This window comes from Loxodonta africana, chromosome 7 (genome assembly GCF_030014295.1).
Source record: "Loxodonta africana isolate mLoxAfr1 chromosome 7, mLoxAfr1.hap2, whole genome shotgun sequence".
In the NCBI taxonomy this organism is placed as follows: domain Eukaryota; kingdom Metazoa; phylum Chordata; class Mammalia; order Proboscidea; family Elephantidae; genus Loxodonta; species Loxodonta africana.
The window spans coordinates 3,359,060-3,385,538 of record NC_087348.1 but is presented as its reverse complement, the minus strand read 5'-3'; the positions used below and the strand labels follow the sequence as shown (position 1 = coordinate 3,385,538).

The 26,479-nt window shown below is 51.8% G+C and overlaps 1 protein-coding gene across 1 annotated transcript in view; it reads left to right on the top strand.

Moving 5' to 3' along the window:
• The first annotated feature begins 396 nt into the window (after window positions 1-396).
• Window positions 397-26,479, top strand: part of OSBPL5 (oxysterol binding protein like 5) — a 46,368-nt gene continuing 20,285 nt past the window's right edge. The window contains exons 1-7 of the mRNA XM_023541819.2: window positions 397-549; window positions 3,131-3,213; window positions 21,225-21,305; window positions 21,511-21,612; window positions 22,786-22,989; window positions 23,367-23,451; window positions 26,247-26,400. Of these exons, the coding sequence (XP_023397587.2) occupies window positions 414-549; window positions 3,131-3,213; window positions 21,225-21,305; window positions 21,511-21,612; window positions 22,786-22,989; window positions 23,367-23,451; window positions 26,247-26,400 (845 nt within the window). The 5' untranslated portion in view covers window positions 397-413. The remainder of the gene's footprint in view (window positions 550-3,130; window positions 3,214-21,224; window positions 21,306-21,510; window positions 21,613-22,785; window positions 22,990-23,366; window positions 23,452-26,246; window positions 26,401-26,479) is intronic.

Below are 26,479 nucleotides of genomic sequence, written 5' to 3'. Positions count from 1 at the left end.
AGGGGTTTTCAGCAAAAGGCAGCCCAAAAGATGCCTGCATACTGTGATGGGCCCAATGCCTGGGGGCGGGGGGTGCTGCCTCCTGCCACGGGGCTCCGTCACATTCCTCCCTGGGGGGCCTCAGGGAAGCTGGGCATTCAGCAAAGCCTTTCTGGGCAGCCACCCCTGCCAACCCCCCGGCTCCTCCTGGTCCCACTTCTCAGATGGCCCAAGTATGAGAGAGGCTTGCACTGAAGACAACCTGTCATTTCTGCCTTATCTGGGTCCCCTTTCTGGGCAGGTGGGAGGCCATCCAGGACTGAGGAAAGGGGGAGTCCCTGGGAATCCTATGGGCAGGGCTATGGAGCCCAGTCTCCAGGGAGGTGTGACCTGTGTGTTTCCACTTCCTCCAGAAACCCCCAGCTGCCCACGCCATGAAAGAGGAGGCCTTTCTCCGGCGCCGCTTCTCAATCTGCCCCCCGTGTTCTACCCCTCAGAAAGTCGACCCCCGCAAGCTCACCCGCAACCTGCTCTTCAGTGGAGAGAGTGAGCTCTGCCCGCTCGGCCCAGGTCAGTGCCCACAAGTCAAGGAGGGGAAGGGCAGGCAGGACACTGGGGCAGCTGTGGGGCCAGGACTCCCGCCTGCTGTGCTGTATGACCATGGGCAGCCCCCTCGTCCTCTCTGTGCTGCTCCCAACCAGGGAGGTTGGCCTAGAGCCTTGCCCCACTCTCCCCTGACCTGGTGCCAGGTAGATTTAATGAACAAAGGGGTTTGCAAAGCAGTGGGGCACCAGGAAAGGTGGCCTTCTTGGCAAAACTCTCGGATCCACAGGAAGCCCTACTGGCTGCCAAGGCCGAGGAGGGGACCCCGGAAGTCACCTTGTCATCCTCGGGACACAGGCTCCGGGGGTAGGCCAGCCTGAGCCCCAACCCAGCTCTGCTGCTTCCTGGCCAGGTGACCCTGGGCAGCTGCTGCACCTCCGTGGGCCCCAGTTTCCTCATCTGTAAAATGGGCGTGACATCAGTACCTACTCCCGCTAGGAAGGGGCCCACGCTCTGGGCGGGAGCAGTGCAGTCGAGGGCCACTGTCATGCTGCTTGTAGATTCAGCGTATGAGGCACGGTGTCACCTCCACCTGTGGATGCTGTCATTGTCTCAGGCCCCAGCCAAGTCGGGGCTGAGTCTGCCCCCAGAGCACGGGGTGGGTGGTGGGGCAGGGCTGGCACCTGGTCTACAGGCCTCTCTCCACCGTGAGCCTGACAGTGCCCAGCCTGGCCTTGTCTTGGCCTGTGGTCCCTTCTCCCACCACCCACTGGCCATGTTATCCATCCCTGCTGCCGAGGAGCTGGGGCAAGCAGGGACCAGACCCCAGGATCTCTGATCTGGCCAGGGCCACGCCCAGTCCTGGACACAAACAGCTGGGGAAGCTGAGGCCCTAGCAGGAGGGTCTTGTCTAAAGCCCCACAGCTGGCCAGGGGCTCAGGAAAGAGGGACACCTAAGGAGGAAATCCTAAACATTTACCCTTTGCCGCGTGTGCTGCACCCACAGGCCGGGGCAGGAGTGAGGGCAGGGGCTAGGGGGCAGCTGGTTCATAGGCTGTGGTCTGTCCAAGGGAGTCCCCAGAGTGCTGACCTAGGCAGCCCAGGAGGGGGCTGGGTCCCGCCTTGAGGAGGTGGGCAGGTTTCGAGAACATCCAGGCCGTGGCCTTCCCAGGAGCTGCAGTCCTGCTCCCTCCGTCCACGGGGCCTCCTCCAGCGCTCCTGGCCCAGGAGGTAGCACCTGCTTTGGGATTGGGTGAGGGGGCTGCCTGCCAGAAGCTGAGCCCCCAGACAGCGTTCCAAAACCCTTGGAATTAGAGGGCCCTTGAAAATGGAGGGAGCTCCTGGGTGGTGCAAACAGTGAGCATGTCAGCTGTTAACCAAAAGGTCAGAGATTTGAGTCCATGCAGAGGTACCTACGAAGAAAGGCCTGGCAATCTACTTCTGAAAAATCAGCTTTGACAACCCTATGGAGCTCAGTTTTCCTCTGACATACATGGGGTCACCATGAGTCAGAATCGACTCAGCAGCCACTGGTTTCATTAAAAATGGACAGAAGCCCTGCTTCCTCCCAGCTGGGGCTTTTCAGATGGGACGCAGAGGTCCAGGGGGTCAGTCACAGCAAGGAGGCTGGCAGGGATATCCAGTGACCCTGAACAGCCGCTGTTCCAGGGTCTTTCCTAGGCCCCGAGGGCAGAGTCCCTTCTTGCTCCACTGAGCTGTCGTTTCCAGAGAGCCACTCTCTCTCTCCCCATCCCCTTCCCAGGGCTCCCAGGAAGTAGGTCACCAGAACCCCCAGCCTTCCGGCTGCTTCTGTGAGTGCCTCTGCCCACTGCCCCACCTCTCACTGCCTGGCCAGTCAGTCAGGGAGGGTGGCGGTGGCCTGTGGCTTCGGAAGGGTAAATGTCACCCCCGGGTGTAACCACCCTGCTTCTCAGCACCAGGGACCCAGGCAGCAAGCCCATCGAGCCACAGGAAGCAGCGGAAGTGCCCCTTGGCTTCGGGCTTCCCTGTGCCTGTCCCCTCCTTCCTGCTGCCTACCCCCGCTGGCTTTGGGGAGCCCATCACGCATGGCTTTAGAAACCAGCTTCCAGACAAAGCCAATGAGGGGTGATTTCCCCAGGAGAGAACCCAGACCCCTCGTGCTCCCTCCTTCCCTGCACTGTGCTGGAAAAAAAGATGGGGGCCTCACAGGTGGGTTGTGGGGACAGGGTCTGATCACTCAGGGCAGTGTTATCCCCGCCAGAGTGTGGGGGCAGGGGTGGGAGGCAGCTGTGGCCCAGGCACCCTGAGCCTGCTGTGAGCCGTTCGAGTCCGGGGCCACGGTCTTCATCTGAAAACTGCAGGGACTGGGGTTTAGTAACTGCAAAGGACAAGCCGCAGTGGCACACGAGCCCTAGTCTCGGGTCAGCAAACCAGGGTTCCCTGTGGATTGGGGGCCGGGGCAGAGCTTCTGGGTACCTCCTGGCAATGATGCTCCCCGGCATTGATTACATTTCCCTGGGATAGGGTCCTGGGCCTGATGCCACCTCGGGCTGGTGTCCTGCCCCTCCCAGGCCACCCTGCATCCACCCGCCCTGTCCCATGCCTCACCGCTGCCACTCTGTTGCAGGGAAGGACATGGAGCCCAATGGTACAGTGGTGCCAAGAGATGAAGGGCCTACGACTCCAGGCTCCGCCACGAAGGTGCCTCCGGTAAGAGCCTACGGGGGAGGACAGGGAGCCAGGAGCCTGGCCCCGGGGACAGCAGGAAACGGTTGGAGGAAGCCTATTTCAGGGAGAGCACTTCCAGGTCCCAAGCTGTCCCACCAAGGAGGATACGGCAAGGGGGCAAGGGTGATCAACAGAGCTTTGTTCTCAAAGCCACCTTCTAGGCATGAGGTGTGGCGGAGAGGTAGGGAAACAGGAATGGGGGAGGAGGTGGGCGGGCGGTCAGCGGTGTTGGGGGTAGACAAGGAGCTTTCTGTTCTGGGGACGCCACCCCAGGGGGCACAGTTCCTTCCCTGCGCTGTTCCCTCCACCTGGAACACCCTCTCCAGGGTGACGCTGAGTTCTACAGAAGTACACACAGGTGCACACACTCACACACACACACACACGCACCAAAACCAAACGCGTCACCATCGAGTCGATTCTGACAGCAGCCCTGTAGGACAGAGTAGAACTGGCCCATAGGGTTTCCAAGGAGCGCCTGGTAGATTTGAACTGTCGACCTTTTGGTTAGCAGCCATACCTCTTAACCACTACGCCACCAGGGTTTCCACACATGTGCACAGCTGTGTGCAAACACATACACAAACATGCACACACTCGGGCACAAGCATGCATGTGTGTACACGTACACATCGCCCGTGTACGCACCACATGCATGCGTACACACATGCACACACACATACATACACATACACACGGACTGCACACACGCAGACACGTGCACATACACACCCAACTCCCCAGATGGGCCCTTCTGACCAGCTGGGACCCTGCTGGCAGGACCCTGAGACCAGGGCACCATGTGTGGAGTTCGTGCCCACTCTGGCCCCAGGTTCTGCTGGTGGGCTACTTCTGAAAAAATTGGCCAGTGAAACCTTACGAAGAGCAGCAGAACAGTGCCTGGTGTAGTGCCTGGTGTAGTGCCTGGTGTAGTGCCGGAAGACGAGCCCTCCAGGTTGGAAGGCACTCAAAATACGACTGGGCAAGAGCTCCTTCCTCAAGGCAGAGTTGAGTCTTTCAAGGCCAATGGCTTCACTGCAAGTACCTTCCTTCAACAACATAAACAGCAACTGCACACGTGGACCACGTGGACCTCACCGCATGGAAAACACAGGAATCACGTGGACCTCACCGCGTGGAAAACACAGGAATCACATGGACCTCACCGCGTGGAAAACACAGGAATCACGTGGACCTCGCCGCGTGGAAAACACAGGAATCACGTGGACCTCGCCGCGTGGAAAACACAGGAATCACGTGGACCTCGCCGCGTGGAAAACACAGGAATCACGTGGACCTCGCCGCGTGGAAAACACAGGAATCACGTGGACCTCGCCGCGTGGAAAACACAGGAATCACGTGGACCTCGCCGCGTGGAAAACACAGGAATCACGTGGACCTCGCCGCGTGGAAAACACAGGAATCGAAGGGACTACACCTGTGGAAAGACACAAGGAAAAAGCCCAGTATCAGTGGTCAGAATGAGGCCAGGGGCCAATTGCAGACCAGGCCATCAATTGCTCATATGCAAGTTCAAGTTGAAGCTGAAGAAAATTAAAACAATTCTAGGAGATCCAAAGTATGACCTTGAGTATGTCCTAGGTGAATTTAGAGACCATCTGCATTTGACACGTTGAACACTGTCTTAGGCTGGGTTCTCCAGAGCAGCAAAATCAGTGAAGCGTATAAATATATTAAAAGATTTGTATCAAGGAAATGGCTCACACAGTTGTAGAGGCTGGAATGTCTCAGATCCGTAGGTCAGGCTGGAGGCTTCTCCTGAGTCACATAGCCAACAGGGGCTGGCAGACCCAAAATCAGCAGGCAAGACCACAGGTAAGCTGCTAGCTCTAGTCCCAAGAACCGGAGGCCAGACAGACAGGAGCCAGCTGCAGAATCAAGAGCAAGCAAAAGCCGTGAGCCTTGCCAGAGAGTCTACTTAAATTCGATGCAGGCCACACCCGCAGGGAAACTCCCTTCCAACTGATTGGCTGCTCACAGCAGATCCCATCATGGAGGTGATCACATTATATCAAACGTTATCATGGAAGTGATCACATCAGACAACTGTCAAACTGCATCGTAACTGCCAAGCCACTGAGAATCGTGGCCCAGCCAAGGTGACACGTAATGTTAACAGCCACAGCCCACCCGTGTCGATTTGGCACCTGTACACATCTCCTTAAACCGTACATAATCGCTGAATGAAGACAATTACAAAGCCCTACTTGCACCTACTATGATACAACTAACACACAACGGAAAACACGCTAGCCCTGTTTACATCTTACATTCTATGAATGAAGAAAACAAAATATTTGACGCACACATATAAAACAAAAATACTCATAACAATTACAGTCTTAGTTTCTGCAATTGGTCACATGACCGTAACTGGTATTTAGAACTACCTTCTTCCACCACCCATTCTGTGTTCCCTTTGCCCTCAGCAAGCACTTCAGCTGGTCATGGTTCTTTGCCTGGTGGGGCGACCTAAACCTTCATTCCTGAAGGGTCTGGGCTGTTAGTAGTCATGTCGGAACTGGGTTGCTGTGGTTTTCCACTGACTTTAATCACAGGACATGGTAGGACTAAGAGACACCCTAAGGGATCTCCTGTATACCAGACATACTCTTCTTTCCCTTCATTGTATAATATCATTCTGATTTCCTCTTAGTAATCAGGATCAATCACACCAGCCAGTAGGGTAACTACCTTCTTTGCCTGTTGATTCAGAGGCATAAGGAGTCCAGAGTGGCCAGGTGGCATTCTGAACTTCCAGTTCAGTGGAATCATGGATGTGTCTCCAAACAGGAGCATCTCTCCCTTTGGAACTAAGACTTCTAGACCAGCAGAACATAGGGTCAGGAGACAGGAAGCAAAAATCTTTTGAGTAGGTCACTAGGGGTAATAGTGAGTGGTACCACTCCCATTTCCACCCCTTGATTCCTGGACCCGTGAATCCTGGCCATGGGAGAACCAGCACCATATATTGGACACTGGTTTAGAGCATATACAGTGTTCTGGAGAACACAGCCCTAACTGCAAGGTATTGCTATCTAGTTGGTGCTGTAATTATGTCTTTTGGAGGCCATTCCACCATTCTGTCAAGTCAGCTACTTTAGGATAATGGGGAACACGGTAAGACCAGTGGGTTCCATGAGCATGGGCCCATTGCCGCACTTCATTTGCTGTGAAGTGAGTCCCTTGATCCAAGGCAGTTTTGTGTGGGATACCATGACGGTGGATAAGGCATTCTGTAAGTCCACAGATGATAGTTTTGGCAGAAGCATTGCCTGCAGGGAAGGCAAATCCATATTCAGAGTAAGTTTCTATTCCAGTAAGAACAAACTGCTGCCCTTTCCATGATGCAAGTGGTCCAATGTAATCAACTTGCCAGCAGGTTGCTGGCTGATCACCTTGAGGGATGGTGCCGTATTGGGGACTCAGTGTTGGTCCCTGCTCCTGGCAGACTGGGCACTCAGTGGTGGCTGTAGCCAAGTCGGCCTTGTTGAGTGGAAGTCCTTGTTGCTGAGCCCATGCATAACTCCATCCCTGCCACCATGGCCACTTTGATCATGAGCCCATTAAGCCATGACAGGAGTGGCTGGGGAAAGAGGATGACTGGTTTCCACAGAACACGTCATCCTGTCTACTTGATTGTTAAAATCTTCGTCTAGTGAGGTCACCTTTTGGTGAGCATTCACATGAGACATAAATATCTTCACTTCTTTGGCCCATTCAGAGAAGTCTATCCACACACCTCTTCCCCATACCCCCTTGTCTCCAATTTTCTAATCGTGTTCTTTCCAAGTCCTTGACCATCCAGCCAAACCATTGGCCACAGCCCGTGAATCAGTATACAGTCGCACATCTGGCCATTTCTCCTTCCAAGCAAAGTGAACAACCAAGTACACTGCTCAAAGTTCTGCCCTTTGGGAGGATTCCCCTTGGCCACTGTTCTTCAGGGAGTTCCCAGAAAGGGGCTGCAGTGTGGCCACTGTCTACTTCCGAGTGGTGCCGACTGTCACACAGAACCATCTGTAAACCAGACACGAGTTTTTTCTTCCTCAGTCAACTGATCATAAGGAACTCCCCATGAGGCCACAGGTGCAAACTGGAAGATGGAAGGTAATGTGACAGGAGTGGAGACCATGGGCATGTGGGCCACTTCCTCATGCAACTTACTTGTGCCTTCAGGTCCTGCTCAGGCCCAGCCTTGTCTATACCACTTCCATTTAATGGTGGAGTGCTGCTGTGCACATCCAACATTATGACTCTGTGGGTCAGACAGCACCCAGTTCATGATGGGCAGTCCAGGTCGCATGGTGACTTGGTGGCCCATGGGTAAGCATTCAGTCTCTACTGAGGCCCAGTAACAACCCAAAAGCTGTTCCTCAAAAGGAGAGTAGTTACCTGCAGAGGATGGCAGGGCTCTGCTCCAAAATCCTATGGATCTGCACTGTGATTCACCAACAGGGGCCTGCTATAGACCCCAAACAGCATCCTATTGGCCACTGATACTTCAAGCTCCATTGGATTGGCTGGATCATATGGCCCAAGTAGCAGAGTAGCTTGCATGGCACCCTGAACCTGTTGCAGAACCTACTCTTGTTCTGGGCCCCACTCAAAACTAGCAGCTTTTCGAGTCACTTGATATTAGGCCGGAGTAGCACACCCAAATGAGAAATATGTTGCCTCCAAAATCCAAAGAGGCCCACTAGGCATTGTGCCTCCTTTTTAGTTGTGGGAGGAGCCAGAGGCAATAACTTACCCTTCACTTTAGAAGGAATGTCTTGACATGGCCACCACTGCTGGACCCCTAGAAATTTCACTGAGGTGGAAGGTGCCTGAATTTTTGTGGGATTAATTTCCCACGCTCTAGCATGCAAATGTTGTACCAGTAAGTTCAGAGTCATTGACACTTCTTCCTTACAAGGTCCAATCAGCATACTGTCATCCATGTAATGGACCAGCGTGATGTCTTGTGGAAAGGAAAGGTGATCAAGGTCTCTGCAGACTAAATTAAGACATAAGGCTGGAGAGTTGATGTAGTTCTGAGGCAGGCGAGTGAAGTGTATTGCCGGCCTTGCCAGCTGAAGGCAAACTGCTTCTGATGGTCCTTCGAAATAGGTCTGGAGAAGAAAGCGTCAGCCAGATCGAGAGCTGCGTACCAGGTATGAGACGTATCCATTTTCTCAATCATTAGAAAGCACACCTGAAACAACAGCTGTAATTGGAGTCACCGCCTGGTTAAGTTTCCGATAATCCACTGTTGTTCTCTGGGATCCATCTATTTCTTGCACAGGCCAAATAGGCGAGTTGAATGGGGCTGTGGTGGGAACCACCACTTCTGCATCCTTCAGGTCCTTGATGGTGGGCGTAATCCCTGCAGCCCCTGCAGGAATGTGGTATTGCGTTTGGTTTACTATTTTCCTCGGTAGGCAGGGGCAGTTCTAGTGACGTCCACTTGGCTCTTCGTACCATAAAAGCCCTTACTCTACTTCTCTGGGATCCTGTGTGTGGGTTCTACCGCTTACTGAGTGTATATATTCCAATTATGCATTCCAGAACTGGGGAAATCACTACAGGATGGGCCTGAGGATTCACTGGACATACTGTGAGACAGACAGTAGCTAAGACTCCGTTAATACATGACTGCTACATGCCCCACTCTGTCTGGTGGGCCACAGCGACATTTTGAGTCTCCTGGAATTAGTGTCAGTTCAGAGCCAGTATCCAGTGATCCCCAAAGAGTCTGATTATTACCTTTTCCCCAATGAACGGTCACTCTGGTAAAAGGCCATTGTCATGGATTGAACTGTGTCCTCGAAAAATATGTGTCAACGTGGCTGGGTCATGATTCCCAGTATTGTGTGATTGTCCACCATTTTGTCATTTCATGTGATTTTCCTATGTGTTGTAAATTCTACCTCTATGATGTTAATGAGGTGGGATTATCTGCAGTTATGTTAATGAGGCAGGACTCAATCTATAAGACTAGGTTGTCTCTCAAGTCAATCTCTTTTGTGATTTAAAAAAGGGAATCGACCAGAGAGACATGGGGCCCTCATACCACCAAGAGAATAGCACGTCCTTTGGACCTGGGGTCCCTGCACTGGGAAGCTCCTAGACTAGGGAGGATTGATGACAGGGGCCTTCCCTCACAGCCGACAGAGAAAGAAAGCTTTCCGCTAGAGCTGGCACTCTAAATTCAGACTTCTAGCCTCCTAGATTGCGAGAAAATAAATTTCTTCGTTAAAGCCATCCACTCGTGGTATTTCTGTTTTGGCAGCACTAAGGGAAACCCTGGTGGTGTAGCAGTTAAGTGCTACGGCTGCTAACCAAAGGGTCGACGGTTCAAATCCACCAGACACTCCTTGGAAGCTCTGTGGGGCAGTTCTACTCTGTCGTATAGGGTAGCTATGAGTCAGAATCGACTCAACAGCGCTGGGTTTGGGTTTTTTTGTTTGTTTAGGTGACTAAGAGAGCTGTAGACCCCTGTGGGGAAGGCTAGGAGACAAATGCACAGCACCAGTGTTCGGCAGTGGATTGGAGTCCATCCTCGAGGGGACCCGGCCTCCCCTTCAGTCAAGGGGTTCTGGGTCTGTAAACTGCTCAAGTCTGGGAATTGACTGAGGGGCCGTGACTCTCTGCTCTGGTGATTTGAGCTGGACTGCCTTTCACTTGACCTGGAATTCATGCGCTGGTACAGATCAAGTAAATATTTATTAGATTTCCTATCTGTGTCACTCCTAGGGACACCATGACTAAGTAGCCAACACCATAAGTCCATACAAGTCATACTATTCTGATTACTTTGACTCTGCTGTCCATTATGGTAACCACAGACAAACGTGATGTAATCTCTCCAGATGGGAGTGAGAGGGCTGGTTCTGCTGGCAGGAGTGATTCAACGGAATTCAGGGGCTCAGTGTCTCCAGCTTTCTGATTATCTGCCCATATGTCCCCATTCCAAGTTTCAGGATCCCATTTCTTCCCAGTCAACGCCCACACTTTAACTTCAGACACCTCTTGAGATTGGCAGTTGAGTTGGCATTGTAATTCAGCTGCTCTTACCATAAGACTCTGGGTTTGGTTTTCAGCAATATCAGCTCTGTTACTACAAGAAATAAGGCTTTCTTTCAAGGCACAAGTGGGAACTTTGAGGTCATTTATGCAGCATTTGAGCTTTGACTCTGAAGCCCTGAGCTCATCTCTCTTTCTTTCACCAGTTTCTCTAGCGAAAGTAGAACCAACTAACCAGCTTCCTTATACTTCTCATTATGACAAAATTTTAGAAAGGTATCATATATGCAGTCACCCAGAGCCTCGCCTTTCACCAATACCTAGTCTATCGGTAGTGATATTTTGCATCTTTCTATTGCCACCTCACACCACAGATTAGCAGTGCCTGCTTTACTACTGTGAGCAGAATTGTCAACATCTTTAAGACTAACCAGACTTGAGAACCAATTAAGAAAACTGATTCTTACAATTTTGCTTCTCTAGAATGTCTTTGCATACCAAATGTTTTAGGCTAGGTTCTCTAGAGAAAGAAAACCAGTAAAGCCTATAAATATCTGTATAAAGAGATTTATAGCAAGGAAATGGCTCATGTGGTTGTAGGTCAGGCTTCTCTTGATTCACATAGTCAGACGACCTGGTGAACCCAAGACCTCAGGTAAGGTAAACCGCTAGCTCTAGTCCCAAAAAATGCAGGTCAGACGTACAGGAGCCAGCTGGAGGATCCGGAGTGAGGAAAAGCCCAAGAGCGTTGCCAGAGAGTCTGCTTATATTTGATGTAGGCCATACCCCCAAGGAAACTCCCTTCCAACTAATTGGCTGCTCACAGCAGATCCCATCGTGGAGGTGATCACATTAGATCAGATCTCATCATAGAAGGGATCACATCATCGTATAACTGCCAACTACATCATAACTGCCAAACCAGTGAGAATCATGGCCCAGCCAAGCTGACACACAACCTTAACAATCACCGACATTACTGACCGAAGGCTACACCAGTTGTGGGATGACATCAAGGACATCATACATGAAGAAAGCAAAAGGTCATTAAAAAGATAGAAGAGACCAAAATAAATGTCAGAAGAGACTCTGAAGGTAGACTAGCTGAAGCGAATGGAAGAAATGTTGAAGTAAAAGAGTTGAACAAAAGATTTCAAATGGTGACTCGAGAAGACAAAGAAAGTATTATAATGAAATATGCAAAGATCTGGAGTTAGAAAACTAAAAGGGAAGAATGTGCTCGGCTGAAGAAAAAAATCACACTTCAAGTTGCAATTTTGAAGGATTCCATGGGCAAAATTTTCACGTTCCTTTTTAATCACCAGTAATATCAATGCATCCTGATTTCATGTTCCATCAATTTCAGACTGCAGAAGTTAGTAAAAATCTTCAGTTTCTTCATCTTTAGCCTTAGTGGTTGGTGCATCATAAATTTGAATAATCGTATTCACTGGTCTTCCTTCTAGGCATATGGATATTATCCTATCACACACAGCTTTGCATTTCAGGATACATCTTGAAATGTTCTTTTTCACTATGAAAGCAATGCCATTACTCTTCAATTTGTCATCCCTGGTATAGTACACCATATGATTTTCTAATTCAAAACGGCCAATACCAGTCCATTTCAGCTCACTAATGTTAGGGTATCGATCTTTTTGTGTTCCGTTTCATTTTTGACGATTTCCAGTTTTCCTAGATTCATACTTCATACACTCCACATTCTGATTATTAATGGATTTTAGCAGCTGTTTCTTTTCATTTTGACTCCTGCCACATCAGCAAATGACGGTCCCGAAAGCTTGACTCCATTCACATCATTAAGGTTGACTCTACTTTAAGGAGGCAGCTCTTCCCCAGTCATCTTTTGAGTGCCTTCCAACTTGAGGTGCTCACCTTCCAGCACTGTATCAGACAGTGTTCCACCGCTATTCAGAAGGTTTTCACTGGCTAATTTTTTTCAGAAGTAGACTGCCAGGACCTCCTTCTTAGTCTGTCTTAGTCTGGAAGCTCAGCTGAAACCTGTCCGCCAAGGATGACACTGCTGGTATTTGAATACTGGTGGCATAGCTTCCAGAATCACAGCAATACACAAGCCCCCACAGTACGACAGACTGACAGACAAAACAACCACTAAGAAATTGAAGATTTTTTTTATTGTGCTGTAAGTGAAATTTTACACATCAAGTGAGTCTCTCATACAAAAATTTATATACACTTTGCTCTGTACTCCTAGTTGCTCTCCCCCAATGAGACAGCACACTCCTTCTCTCCACTTGTATTCTCCATGTCCATTCAGCCAGCTTCTGTCTCCCTCTGCCTTCTCATCTCCCCTCCAGACAAGAGCTTCCCACATAGTCTTATGTGTCTACTTGAGCCAAGAAGCTGACTCCTCACCAGTATCATTTTCTATGTTACAGTCCAGTCTAATCCCTGTCTGAAGAGTTGGCTTTGGGAATGATTCCAGTCTTGGGCTAACAAAAGGTCTGGGGACCGTGACCTCCGGGGCCCTTCTTATCTCAGTCAGACCATTAAGTCTGGTCTCTTTATGAGAGTTTGGGGTCTGCATCCCACTGCTCTCCTGCTCGCTCAGGGGTTCTCTGTTGTGTTCCCTGTCAGGGCAGTCATCAGTTGTAGCCAGGCACCATCTAGTTCTTCTGGTCTCAGACTAATGTAGTCTCTGACTTATGTGGCCCTTTCTGTCTCTTGGGTTCATAAAACCTGTGTCTTTGGTGTTCTTCATTCTCCTTTGCTCCAAGTAGGTTGAGACCAGAAATTGAAGATTTTTACTAACTTCTGCAGTCCAAAATTGATGGAACGTTCAGTCAGGATGCATTGATAATTACTGTTGATTGGAATGCGAGAAGTTGGAAACTTTCACTGGATGGAAAACCTAACAACTAATTCATTAACTGTCTATCTGCCTACCTACCTATGTGCCCACCTGCCCACCAGCCCACTTGCCCATCCATGCACCCATCCATCCACCCATCCATCCATCCACCCATCCACCCACCCACCCACCCACCCACCCACCCATCCACCCATCCATCCACCCATCCACCCATCCACCCATCCACCCACCCACCCACCCATCCACCCACCCACCCACCCATCCACCCACCCATCCACCCATCCACCCATCCATCCACCCATCCACCCATCCACCCACCCATCCACCCATCCATCCATCCATCCACCCATCCACCCATCCATCCACCCATCCACCCATCCACCCATCCACCCATCCATCCACCCATCCACCCATCCACCCATCCACCCATCCATCCAATCCATCCATCAGTATGGCTTAGTAGTTCAGTGCTCATCTACTAACTGAAGGGTGGGCAGTTCAAAAAAGCCTAGCGGCTCCATGGAAGGAAAGACCTCAAAATATGCTGCTGTAAAAATTACAGCCTAGGAAACTGTATGAGGAAGTTCTACTCTGTCACATGGGTTGCTATCAATCAGAATTGTTAGTTGCCGTCAAGTTGGTTCAGACTGATAGCAACCCTGTGTACAACAGAATGAAACACTACCGGGTCCTGCACCGTCCTCACAATTGCTGTTAGGCCTCAGCCCATTGTTGCAGCCACTGTGTCAGTCCATCTCACGAGGGCCTTCATCCTTTTCGCTGACCTTCTGCCTTATCAGGCACGATATACTTCTCCGGGGACTGGTACCTCCTGATAACACGTCCAAAGTACACAAAATGAAGTTTGACCATCCTTGCTTCTGAGGAGCATTCTGGCTGTACTTCTTCCAAGACAGACTTGTTCGTTCTTCTTGCAGTCCATAGTATATTCAGTAATCTTCACGAACACCATACTTCAAAGGCATCAGTTCTTCTTCGGTCTTCTTTATTTGTTGTCCAGCTTTCATATGCATTTGAGTTGATTGAAAATACCATAGCTTGGGTCAGGCACACCTTACTCCTCAAAGTGACATCTTTACTTTTTAATACTTTAAAGAGGTCTTTTGCAGCAGATTTGCCGAATGCAATACGTTGTTTTATTTTTCGACTGCTGCTTCCATGGGTGTTGATTGGAGATCCAAATAAAATGAAATTCTTGACAACTTCGATCATTTCTCCATTTATCATGATGTTGCTTATTGGTACACTTGTGAGGATGTTTGTTTTCTTTATGTTGAGGTGTAATCCATACTGAAGCCTGTGGTCTTTGATCTTCATCAGTAAGTGCTTCAAGTCCTCTTCACTTTCAGCAAGCAAGGTTGTGTCATCTGCATAATGCGGGTTATTAATGAGTCTTCCTCCAATCCTGATGCCCTGTTCTTCTTCATATACTCCAGCTTCTCGGATTATTTGCTCAGCATACAGATTGAATAGGCATGGTGAAAGAATACAACCCTGACGCACACCTTTCCTGACTTTAAACCATGCAGTATCCCCTTGTTCTGTTCGAAGGACTGCCTCTTGTTCTATGTACAGGTTCTGTATGAGAACAATTAGGTGTTCTGAGTTCCGTTCTTTGCAATGTTATCCTTAACTTGTTATGATCCTCACAGTCGAATGCCTTTGCATAGTCAATAAAACAGGTAAACATCTTTCTGGTGTTCTCTGCTTTCAGCCGAGAGCCATCTGACATCAACAATAATATCCCTGTTTCCACGTCCTCTTCTGAATCCACCTGGAATTTCCTGCAGTTCCCTGTCAGTATATTGCTGCAACCATTTTTGAATTATCATCTGCAAAATTTTGCATGCATGATATTAATGATATTGTTCAATAATTTCTGCATTCTGTTGGATCACCTTTCTTTGGAATGGGCACAAATATGGATCTCCTCCAGTCAATTGGCCAGGTAACTGTCTGTTTTAGTTACCTAGTGCTGTGGTAACAGAAATACCACGAGTGGTGGCTTTAACAAAGAGTTGTTTATTCTCTCACAGTCCGGTAGGCTAGAAGTCCAAATTCAGGGCATCAGCTCCAGGGGAAGGCTTTCTCTGCTTGCTCTGGAGGAAGGTCTGTGTCATCAATCTTCCCTTGGTCTAGGAGTTTTTCTGTGCAGGAACCTCAGGTCCAAAGGACATGCTCTGCTCCCGGCACTGCTTTCTTGGTGGTATGAGGTTCCCGTGTCTCTCTCTTCCATTCCCTTTCCTTTTATCTCTTGTAAGATAAAAAGTGGTGCAGGCCACACCTCAGGGAAACTTCCTTTACATTGGATCGGGGATATGACCTGAGCAAGAGTGTTACATCCCACCCTAATCCTCTTTAACATAAAATTACAATCACAAAATGGAGGACAACCATACAATACTGGGAATCATGGCCTAACCAAGTTGACACATACTTTGAGGGGGCACAGTTCAACGCATGACACTATCTTCCAAATTACTGGCATAGACGAGTGAGCACCTCCAGCACTGCATCTGTTTGTTGAAACATCTCAGTTGGTATTCCATTACATCCTGGAGCCTTGTTTTTTGACAGTGCCTTCAGTGCATCTTGGACTTCTTCCTCCAGTACTTCCTTGGACTACTTCCTTCAGTACTTCAGTACTAGGTTCTTGATCATACACTATCTTCCGAAATGACTGAACGTCAAGCAATTCTTTTTGGTACAGGGACTGTGTGTATTCCTTCCATCTTCTTTTGATGCTTCCTTCGTTGTTCGATATGTTGTCCATAGAATCCTTCACTGTTGCATTTGGAGGCTTGAATCTTTTTCTTCAGTTATTTCAGCTTGAGAAATGCTGAGCGTGTTCTTCCCTTTTGGTTTTCCATCTCCAGCTTTTTGCATGTGTCGCTCTAATACTTTGTCTTCTTGAGCTGCCCTTTGAAATCTTCTGTTCAGTTCTTTTACTTCATCCTTTCACTTCAGCTGCTCGACATTCAAAACCAAGTTTCAGAGTCTCTCCTGACATCCATTTTGGCCTTTTCTTTCTTTCCTGTGTTTTTAATGACCTCTTGCTTTCTTCATATACGATGTCCTTGATATTATTCCACAGTTCTTCTGCTCTTCGGTCATTACTGTTCAATGTGTCAAACCTATTCTTGAGATGGTCTCTAAATTCAGGTGGGATATACTCAAGGTCGTATGTTGGCTCTTGTGGGCTTGTTTTAAATTTCTTTAGCTTCAGCTTAAACTTGCATATGAGCAATTGATGGTCTGATCCGCAGTTGGCCCCTGGCCTTGTTCTGATTGATGATATTGTGCTTTTCCATCGTCCCTTACTACAGACGTAGTCGATCTGAGCGAGGTCCATGTGTATAGTCACCGTTTATGTCGGTGAAAAAATGGTATTTGCAGTGAAGAGGTCTTTGGTCTTGCAAAATTCTATCATGAGGTCTCCGGTGTCCTTTCTATTATCTAGGCCAAATTTTCCAACTACCAATCCTTCTTCTTGTTTCCAACTTTCACATTCTAATCACTAATAATAATAATAATAATTATCAATGCATCTTGATTGTATGTTTGATCAATTTCAGACTGCAGAAGTTGAGGAAAATCTTCAATTTCTTCGTATTTGGCCTTAGTGGTTGGTACATAAATTTGAATAATAGTCGTATTAACTGGTCTTCCTTGTAGGCGTATGGACATTATCCTATCACTGACAGCGTTGTACTTCAGGAGAGATCTTGAAATGTTCTTTTTGACGAATGCAACACCATTCCTCTTCAAGTTGTCATTCCCAGCATAGTAGATTATATGGTTGTCTGATTCAAAATAGCCAACACCAGCCCATTTCAGCTCACTAATGCCTAGGGTATCGATGTTTATGCATTCCATTTCATTTTTGACAACTTCCAATTTTTCTTGATTCATATTTTGTACATTCTTCCTTCCAGTTATTAACGGATATTTGCAGCTGTTTCTTCTCATTTTGAGCCTTGCCACATCAACAAATGAAGGTCCCGAAAGCTTTACTCCATCCACATCATTATGGTTGACTCTACTTTGAGGAGGCGGCTCTTTCCCAGTCATCTTTTGAGTGTCGTCCAACCTGAGGGGCTCAACTTCCGACACTGTTCGGACAATGTTCCTCTGCTATTCAGGTTTTCACTGGCCAGTTTTTTCAGAAGTAGACCACCAGGTCCTTATTCCTAGTCTGTCTTAGTCTAGAAGCTCTGCTGAATCCTGTCCACCACGGGTGACCCTTATGGTATTTGAAATACCAGTGGCATAGCTTCCAGCATCACAGTAACACTTAAGCCACCACAGTATGAGAAACTGACAGACGTATGGTGGAGTCGTACAGATAGATGAAATTCATATAACATGAAATTAACCATTTTATAGCGAAGAATTGAGTGGCATTTAGTACATTCGCAACATTATGCAACCATCACCTCTACCTAGTTCCAAAATATCTTCGTCACCTCCAAAAGGAAACCCCATACCCATTAAGCAATTACTCCCCATCCCCACCCCCCACAGCCCCTGGCAACTATCTCTATGTATTTCCCTATTCTGGATATTTCAGTGGGATTATACAGTATATGTGCTTTTGTGTCTGTATTTGTCTTAGGCTGGGTTCTCTAGAGAAGCAAAACTAGTAAAGCATATAAATATATAGAGAGAGATTTATATCAAAGAAACAGCTCATGCAACTATAGAGGCTGAAACGTTCCAAGTCTGTGGATTAGGATAGGGGCTTCTCCTGATTCATGTAGCTGCAGGGGTTGGCAAACCCAAGACTGACAGGTCAGAGAGCAGGGCTCCGCTCACAGGTTGTGAAGATCAGCGAATACCAAGATCAGCAGATAAGCTGCTAGCTCAAGTCCCAAGAGCCGGAGCCCAGATGGGCAGGAGGCAGCCACAGGACCCAGAGCAAGCAAAAAGCCAGAACGTCTGCTTATATTCGGATACAGGCCACACCCCCAAGGAAACTTCCTTTCAACTGATTGGCTACTCACAGCAGATCCCATCATGGGAGTGATCACATATGAACACTGAGAATTGTGGCCCAGCCAAGCTGACACACAGTCTTAACCATCACAGTATCCTTTCACTCAGTGTAACATTTTCAAAGTTCATCCCTGTTGTAGCATGTATGAGCACTTATCTCTCTTTATGGCTGAGTAATATTCCATTGTATGGATGGACCACATTGTGTTTATCCCTTCATCTGCTGATGGGCACTTGAGTTGTTTCCACCTTTTGGTTACTGTGAATAGTGCTACAGTGGACACTGGCGTACCAGTATCTCTTTGTGTCTCTGTTTTCAAGTCTTTTGGGTATATACCTAGGAGTGGAGTTGCTGGGTCACGTAGCAATTCTAATTTTACCTTTTTGAGGAACCACCAAACTCCTTTCCACAGCAGTTGCACCAATTACGTTCCCACCAGTGATGGACGAGGGCTCCAGTTTCTCCACGTCCTTGTTAACACAAGTTATTTTCTGCTTTTCTGGTAATAGCCATCCTTATTGGGTGTGAGGTGATATCTCATTGAGATTTGATTTGCATTTCCCTAATGACTAATGGGAGCTCTGGTGGTGCAGTGGTTAAGAGCTCAGCTGCTAAAAGAAAGAAAGGTCAGTAGCTGCAATCCACCAGCCACTCCTTGGAAACCCTATGGAGCAATTCTACTCTGTCCTACAGGGAGGGTCAATATGAGTCAGAATCAACTCAACAGGCAAAAGGTTTGTTTTTTTTAGACCCATATCAGATATATGATTTGCAAATATTTTTCCCATTCTGTTGGTAAATTGTATTTTAAAGTAACTCCCATAGGCTGCAACTCTTTGGTCTGACAAGACTGAAGCTTGTTGTTCTGAACATCAATTCTGATTTTCTGGGTGCTTATCACTTCCCCATGCAATGGTGGACAACAGGGCGTAGCGGTGGACAGGGGCCATGGGGACCCTGGGCTATTTTCTCCTTTCAAAAGAAGGAGTCAGTGGCCCTCCTTGCTGTGCTGGGCAGGGACTTCAGTGACTGGACCCCGCCCAGCCTTGGCCAGGCTGAGGTGCAGAGGGGTGCCAGGCCTCCGTCCACCTAGGTCCCCGCCACCCCAGTTTCTCCTGCCCTCATCCCGTTGCCTGAAACAAGCCCAGCTTCGGTCAGTCACATCTGGTGAACACCTGGGCAGTGAGGTATTGGCAGCGGGCTTATTCATCCATTCACTTCTCATTCAAAATGTTTTCCAAGCCCCTGCCTGACAGTGCCAGGCAGACTTTGGGGAGATAGCTGGCCCCAGGGGCAGGAGCTTGAGCCAGGAAGCAGGTGACCACAGAAACGGGTCTGTGGTTGTCATTGCAAAAAGCCTGGGCGGGCCTAGGGCAGGTGCATTCACCAGGGTCCAATGCCAGCGGGGTGGTCAGAGGGGGCCTTCTTCCTAGAAAACAGCTCAGCAGGGCCTGAGGAAGTAGCAGGGCTGCCAGGCCGTAGGGAAGAGCATGTGCAAACAGCAGGGCTACGGGCATGTCTCCTGAGCAAGTACTCAGGGCCCAGGGAGGGGCCGTGCTCGGGGGAGCCCAGGAAGGGAACCTGGGGTGTCTTGTCCATCAGCCCGTGCCCACGAGCCCCATCACCAGGCCATGGTCCAGCAGACACTCATCACCCAGGTGCTGTCTTCTCATCATTCCTGCCCCAGCTCCATGACTTCCCCACCTGGAGGTCCTCAGCCAGCTAACTCTGTCAAGACCAGTGAGCAGCTAGTTTAGGCTGCGTCCAGTGGTCTCTGTCGCAATCAGCTCTGCCCTGGTAGGCGAAGGAGTCCCTGGGTGGCACAGCCAAGAGGTTGGCAGTTTGAGTCAAACCAGAGGTGCCTTGGAAGACAGATCTGTCCATCTGCTTCCAAAAAATCGGCCACTGAAAGCTCTGTGGAGCACAGTTCTACTGTGACACACACAGAGTCACCACGAGTCCTGGTTTTTTGGTTTTGTAGCATGAAACCAGCCACAGACAATACGCAAATGAGTGGGCATGGCTGTGGTCCAGTAATACCTCATTTATGGCACTGGCATTTGAGTTTCATGTCATGTTCACATGTCACCAGGTATTCTTTTCATTCTGTTTTCAACCGTTTAAAAACGTAAAAGCCATTCGTAGCTCAGGGCCAACCAGAAGCTGGCACCAGGCGGGATTTGGCCCTGGGATGTCGTGGTTTGCCGTGCCCCGGTCTAGAGCATGTATCCTGGCCTGTGTCCCCACTATCCCCAGACCCCCACCTGGGGCCTCAGTTTCCCCATCTGTAAAAGGACCACGTTCCCTTCCAGGGCCATGATCCCCAGATTGCTGCTCTCAGCCACAGTCGGCTTGTGAGCCAGGGCTCAGGCCTCTTCCAGACCACACGGGCAGGCCTGAGAGAGGGCGGATCTAAGGGGACAGGGCGGGGAGGTTAGAGGGGGTACCGGTCTCCAGCCACACAATCCCCGCCCGTACCTGCTGACCCCTCTCTGCTCAGGGCTAGGCTCCTGGCTGTGGCTGAGGCACAGATCCACCGCCCCCAGGCACTATGGGGGGAAGCAAGGCAGGGAAGGGGGATGCTGCTCTTTTGGGGACTCCACGGCACCTAACAACAACGTGTCAGAGCTCTACCTCTGCAAACTGCACCTGTCCCACCTGCCTCTGCTCTGGGGCCTCCTGGTGTTCCCTCCCTGGGTGTCCCTCTCCTGGTGACCCTCCCCGTCTGGGGCACCCCTCCCCCCAGCCTCTCAGATCAGCCCTGTCCCTGATGGTCCCTGTGTTTTCTCCCTGCGCCTGAGCCCCCTGCCCCCTCTCCGTGTGTCTGCAGCCCCCCAGCCCTGGGGGAGGGAGCGTCCCCATCCCACATTCCCAGCAGGGAGCACAGTGCAGGTGCCGGGAGTCACCGGGCCTGGGGGAACACTCCCAAGCTCTCGCTCACCCCTCCTCCATCTCTGCCCCTACCCTGGGAAGTGATGGTGGGCCTAGAGGGGGGTGCCAGGCAGGGAGAAGAGGGGTGCAGTCTCTGACTGCTCTGTGCCCCCCGCCCCCCCACTGAGCCTACACCAATGGCCCCTACTACCACTCTTGCAGGCAGAGTACAGGCTATGCAACGGGTCTGACAAGGAGTGTGTGTCCCCAACAGCCAAGGTCACCAAGAAGGAGACTCTCAAGGTGAGGATGCCCAGGGAGGGGCACCTGAGCCAGTGAGCCCCCTGCCATGAGGAGGGGCACCAGCCACCTCCATGCCCCCACACCCTCCTCTCTCTGCCCGTTCCCATCCCTGGGTTGGCGGAGGCTTCTCTTCTGGAAGGCGGTGAGGTGGTAGGAGCTAGTGGCCACCCAGAGGCCCCTCCCTGACTGCCTGGTACCCGGGCAGGCACAGAAGGAGAACTACCGGCAGGAGAAGAAGCGTGCCACCAAGCAGCTGTTCAGCGCGCTGACTGACCCCAGCGTGGTCATCATGGCCGACAGCCTGAAGGTGAGCAGGGAAGGGATGGGGGAGTGGAGGGTGGTAGGGGGCCCACAGCTCTCCCAGGAGGACTCCCCCACCATGTACCCCACCACTCTGGGGATGGCCAGTGTGTCTATCACTGCATTCCACTTTTCCTGCTGCACCCCAGTCCAGTGGAGCCCCCCAGTGCCCATGGAGCCTCTGATTGCTTGTGAAGCCCCCCAGCCCCTGTGGGGTCCCCCCAGTGCCCACTGGGCCCCTAAGTGTCCATGGAGCCCCCCCGAGTGCCCATGGGACCCCTGCATGCCCTTGGAGCCCCCAGTACCCATGGGGTCCCTGAGTGCCCGTGGAGCCCACAGCCCCTGTGGGCCTCCTCCAGTGCCCATGGAACCCCTGAGTGCCCGTGGCCCCCTCTGAGTGCCTATGGAGCCTCACCCATTGCCCGTGGGGTCCCCCGAGTACCTGTGGATTCCCTGAGTACCCATAGAGCCCCCCAGTGCTCATGGGGCCCCCAAGTGCCCATGGAGCCCCTCCAAGTGCCCGTGGAGCCCCATGTGGAGCACAGAGGAGGGGTGGTGAGGGTCCAGCCTCAGGGCAAGGACCAGGGTTGGGGTCAGGAGGCCTGTTCATACCTTGAAAACTAACAGCCTCTGTCAGCTCGGCCCCAAGCAAGCCCTTAGCTCTGCCCTGTGCTCCTGGAGGGCACCTGACCCCACTCAGCCCACGCCTTGGCACAGTGGGCTCAAGACACCACCCAGAGACGGGGTGCAGAGGGGAAGGGCACACTCACGCCCTCTCCTGGTCTGCCTCTGTCCTGGTTCCCCAGCTGCCCTAACAGAAACACCCCCAGTCCTTCCTGGTCTGTTTCAGTTTCTAGTACCTTCCAGCAACCCTTGGCATTCCTGGGCTTGTAGATGGCCTGTCTTGTTGTCTTTGTTCCCTTCCCCCATGTGTGTCTGATCTGCTGCCATGATGGCTCAGAAATGGTTCGGGCTAGGACCCACCTGCCCTGGGACGGCCTCATTAACATAACAGAGAAAACCCCACTTCCAATCAGGAGCCCATCCACAGCTACAGGGCTTAGGGCCTCAACACACATTTTGGGGGTCACAACTCCACCCATAGCAGCCCTCAGCCCCCAGGCACCACCCCTGCCCTGGACACAGCTGCCTGTGAGCACTGACGCCGCCCCGCCCGCAGATCCGCGGGACCCTGAAGAGCTGGACGAAGCTGTGGTGTGTACTGAAGCCCGGGGTGCTGCTCATCTACAAGACGCCGTCAGTGGGCCAGTGGGTGGGCACCGTGCTGCTGCACTGCTGCCAGCTACTCGAGCGCCCCTCCAAGAAGGACGGCTTCTGCTTCAAGCTCTTCCACCCGCTGGACCAGTCCCTGTGGGCCGTGAAGGTGGCTGGGAATGGGGCAGGGGGATTTGGGGCTGCTGGATCAGTCTGTGTGGGCCATGAAGGTGGCTGGGGACGGGGGGGTGGGGGGCAGGATGCAGGGGCAGGGGGATTCTGGGCTGCTGGACCCATCCATGTGGGCCGTGAACATGCACCTGTGGGCAGGGGCTGGGACATGGCTGTCATGACTGACAGCCCTCTTCAGATGCCCATGGGGAGCTTCCTGCCTCCTTGTCAAGTGCTCTGCTCCTCTGTTCAGGGTCTCTCCCTCCCCAGTCCTGGGGGTGTCCATGTGTGTCTGTGCGTGGGTCTGCATGGCAGTGTCTGTGTGCCCACCTGCCCCTGGGGGTCCCCACACGTGACACCCATCTGCCTCTGCAGGGCCCCAAAGGTGAGAGCGTGGGCTCCATCACGCAGCCCCTCCCCAGCAGCTACCTGATCTTCAGGGCTGCCTCCGAGTCAGACGGTGAGTCCCACCTGAACCCCTGGAGTGGGCCCTCCTGTGGGGTCATAGACCTGGGTGTATGGGGCTCCAGATCCAAGATGCAGGGCGAGCTGTGGACGCAGGCTCTTCCACCACCACCCATGAAGGAGACAGACCAAAGTCATGGGACAAGCAGTGATGGGACGAGCTTGGGCCAGGCAGGCCTGCTACTGTCTAGTACCCCTCCCCAAGCCTCAGTTTCTCCATGAGTAAAATGTGAATAATGGGAGGTACCTGTCTCCCCAAGAATAAAGGACCCCTGGTGGTGCGGTAGTTAACCGCTTGGCTGCTAAGCACAAGGTTGGTGATTCGAACCTACCACCCACTCCACGGGAGAAAGATGTGGCAGTTTGCTTCTATAAAGATTACAGCCTAGGAAACCCTATGGGGCACTTCTGTTCTGTCCTATAGGATCACCGTGAGCCTGAATCAGGTTTGGTTTTTGGATTTTCTCCCCCAATTGTTAGATCTCAGTGACCTCATATAAAGCAGCCAGGTCCCTGGGTGGCACAAGTGGTTGCAGTTGGCTGCTACCCTGAAGGTTGGTGGTTTGAGCTCACCCAGCAGCACTGCAGAAGAAAGGCCTGGTGACCCGTGTCCTAAAAAATTACGCCAAGAAAACCCTATGAAGAAGTTTTGCTCTGTAACACGTGGGGTCGCCATGAGTTGGCTTCGACCCCACGCCAGCGGAGTTTTATTTTTTGTTTTGTATATAAAGCAAACCCGCTAACAGCTACTGAGCGCCGCCAGCCACCCAGCCTCCTGCCAGGTGCCACTGAATCAATAGCTCCTACTGTTACCCACATTTGACAGATGAGGAAACTGAGGCCTGGGCACACTGCCAGCAAGGAAGTGCTGGAGCCTGGGCGTACATCCGATTTACGCAGAGTTGGCGTGCACTAAGGAGCAGGCTTGCAGCTGTGATTACAAAGTTACTGTAATTAGTATTCAAAAAAAAAAAAATTTTTTTTAACCTTATGTTACCACCTTACCCTGTCCCACAGTGCCCTCCAGTGGCTACCCTGAGTAATTGCAGCTGCCCACCCTCTCTAGGAGCCCTGGTGAGCACCTCCCAGAGGAGCAGGTGAAGGGCTCCCACCTGCCAGTTCTCCAGACAGGCAGGGCCCCGGATGGTGCGGGGCTGCAATTCTACCAGAGACACTTGACTTTGACCACTGGGGCTCTGGCCTCCGGCTTGGAGCCTTGTGCTGGCGTCCTCTCCTGCTGGTGCACATCGCCTCCTGGTGGTCAAACACCACATCACACTCCCTTCAGTGACTGCCAGGAGTCGCTTCCATTCCAAGGTCATTTCCCCAGCCCCCTACTCTGTGCCAGGCCCCCCATGGGCCTGGGGTGGACAGGGCAGCCCATGCCCTCACGGAGCCCACAGTCTGGGAGTGGAGCGAGAGGGAGCCATCCAACAAGGCAGATGGGGCTGAAGAGTGAGCTGAATCCCTAACTTGGGTGGGTGGGCGGGGACAGTGGCCATGGAGGAAGGCATCCACACTCCCCATGTGTATCAGAGTGGGCTTCCTGGAGGAGGAGACAGGGGCCTTGGGATGGGCTTCACAGGATGTGTAGCATTCAGGATGGCTAGTCCTCCTTGCAGAAACCACAAAACGGTGTCAGCGCCCCAGGCCCACCCAGCCCAGCAGCCTTCCCACCTTGCCCCCAGGGGGATGGGCTGCTTTGGCTCCAAGCCGAGCTTGCAGCAATACCCAGGGTGGATCCAAATGCCCCCAGAGAGAACAGGAGCCACCTGGGGCCGGCTGCCCGGGGCCCCTCACCCCAAGTTCCCCAGTCTGCTCTTCTGAACGCTGGGCCTGGACCCTCCCTGAGGAGCAGGGCTGTGTGGATTTAAAAGTTAAGGAGAGAACACTCCCTCTAAGAGCTTCGAAGTTCCAAAGCCCAGGGAGTAAAGCGCCTTCTTCAGCGTTCTCTGGCTGTGCACCCCACAGAGGGAACCCCGGAAACCCTTCTTTGAATGACGCCTAACAGTACTGTGGCATTGTTTATAGTCAAGACTGAGACGTGTTTGTGGGGGGTGGGACACTGTTTATAATCACACCAGGACGCCTGGTGGAAGCTGGTGGGACACGTTCACACAGCGATTAACACCCTGGGGACACGCAGGCCAGCTGGTCTGACCCTGGCCACCTCTGCCAGGGAGGCAGCAGGTAGAGAAGCCAAGGGCAGAGCCTCTGCCACCCTGCTGGGACCTGAGCTGCTGCTAGGGCCTGCAGCCAGAAGCTCTTCCTAAGTGTGCAAGGTTGCCTTTGATGTACCCAGCCCCTCCCCAGCCTGTGCTCCAGGCCAGCAGGCCTCCAGGACCCCTGACAGTCCCTGGTGCACCTGCAGCAGGCAGCTCCCAAGATGGCGAGCCCTGCTCCCTCCCCACTCCATATGTAGGCTCCCAGGAGGAGGCACTGCCTGGGTTGGACTGCTGGCTCTGTTTTGTTAGATCCCTGACCTTTCTGGTCCTTTGTAAGTTCTGAGCATCCTTTGAGGCCCCTCCAATGGACTGCTTCCCCCACCACCCTAAACACACCGAGGTTCATGGCCTTAGTAAGGGCTCCCCAGTGTCTGAGTTCAGTGGGCTCCTTGGTGGGGTTGGGTGGGGTTAGGCTTTTAGGTGGGGTGGGGGAGGGGTGAGGGGGCAGGAGGGCTCCCTGGTGGGGAGCGGTAGAAACAGCGGAAAGGGGGCAGACTCCCTGCTATGGTTGCTCCCCTAGTGGGCTGGGGTCACCAGCGGGGCTTACCCCAGCTCTGCCCCCCAGGCCGCTGCTGGCTGGATGCCCTGGAGCTGGCCGTGTGCTGCTCCAGCCTGCTGCGACTCAGCACCTGCAAGCAGGGCCGCAGTGGGGAGCCCGAGTCCTCGCCAGACATGTCACCCTCCTCACTCTACGTCCACAGCGACCAGGACCTGTTCCCGTGAGCAGGCGGGCAGGGCGGGGCCCTGGCTGACACTAACCCCACAGACACACACACACACACACACACACACACACAC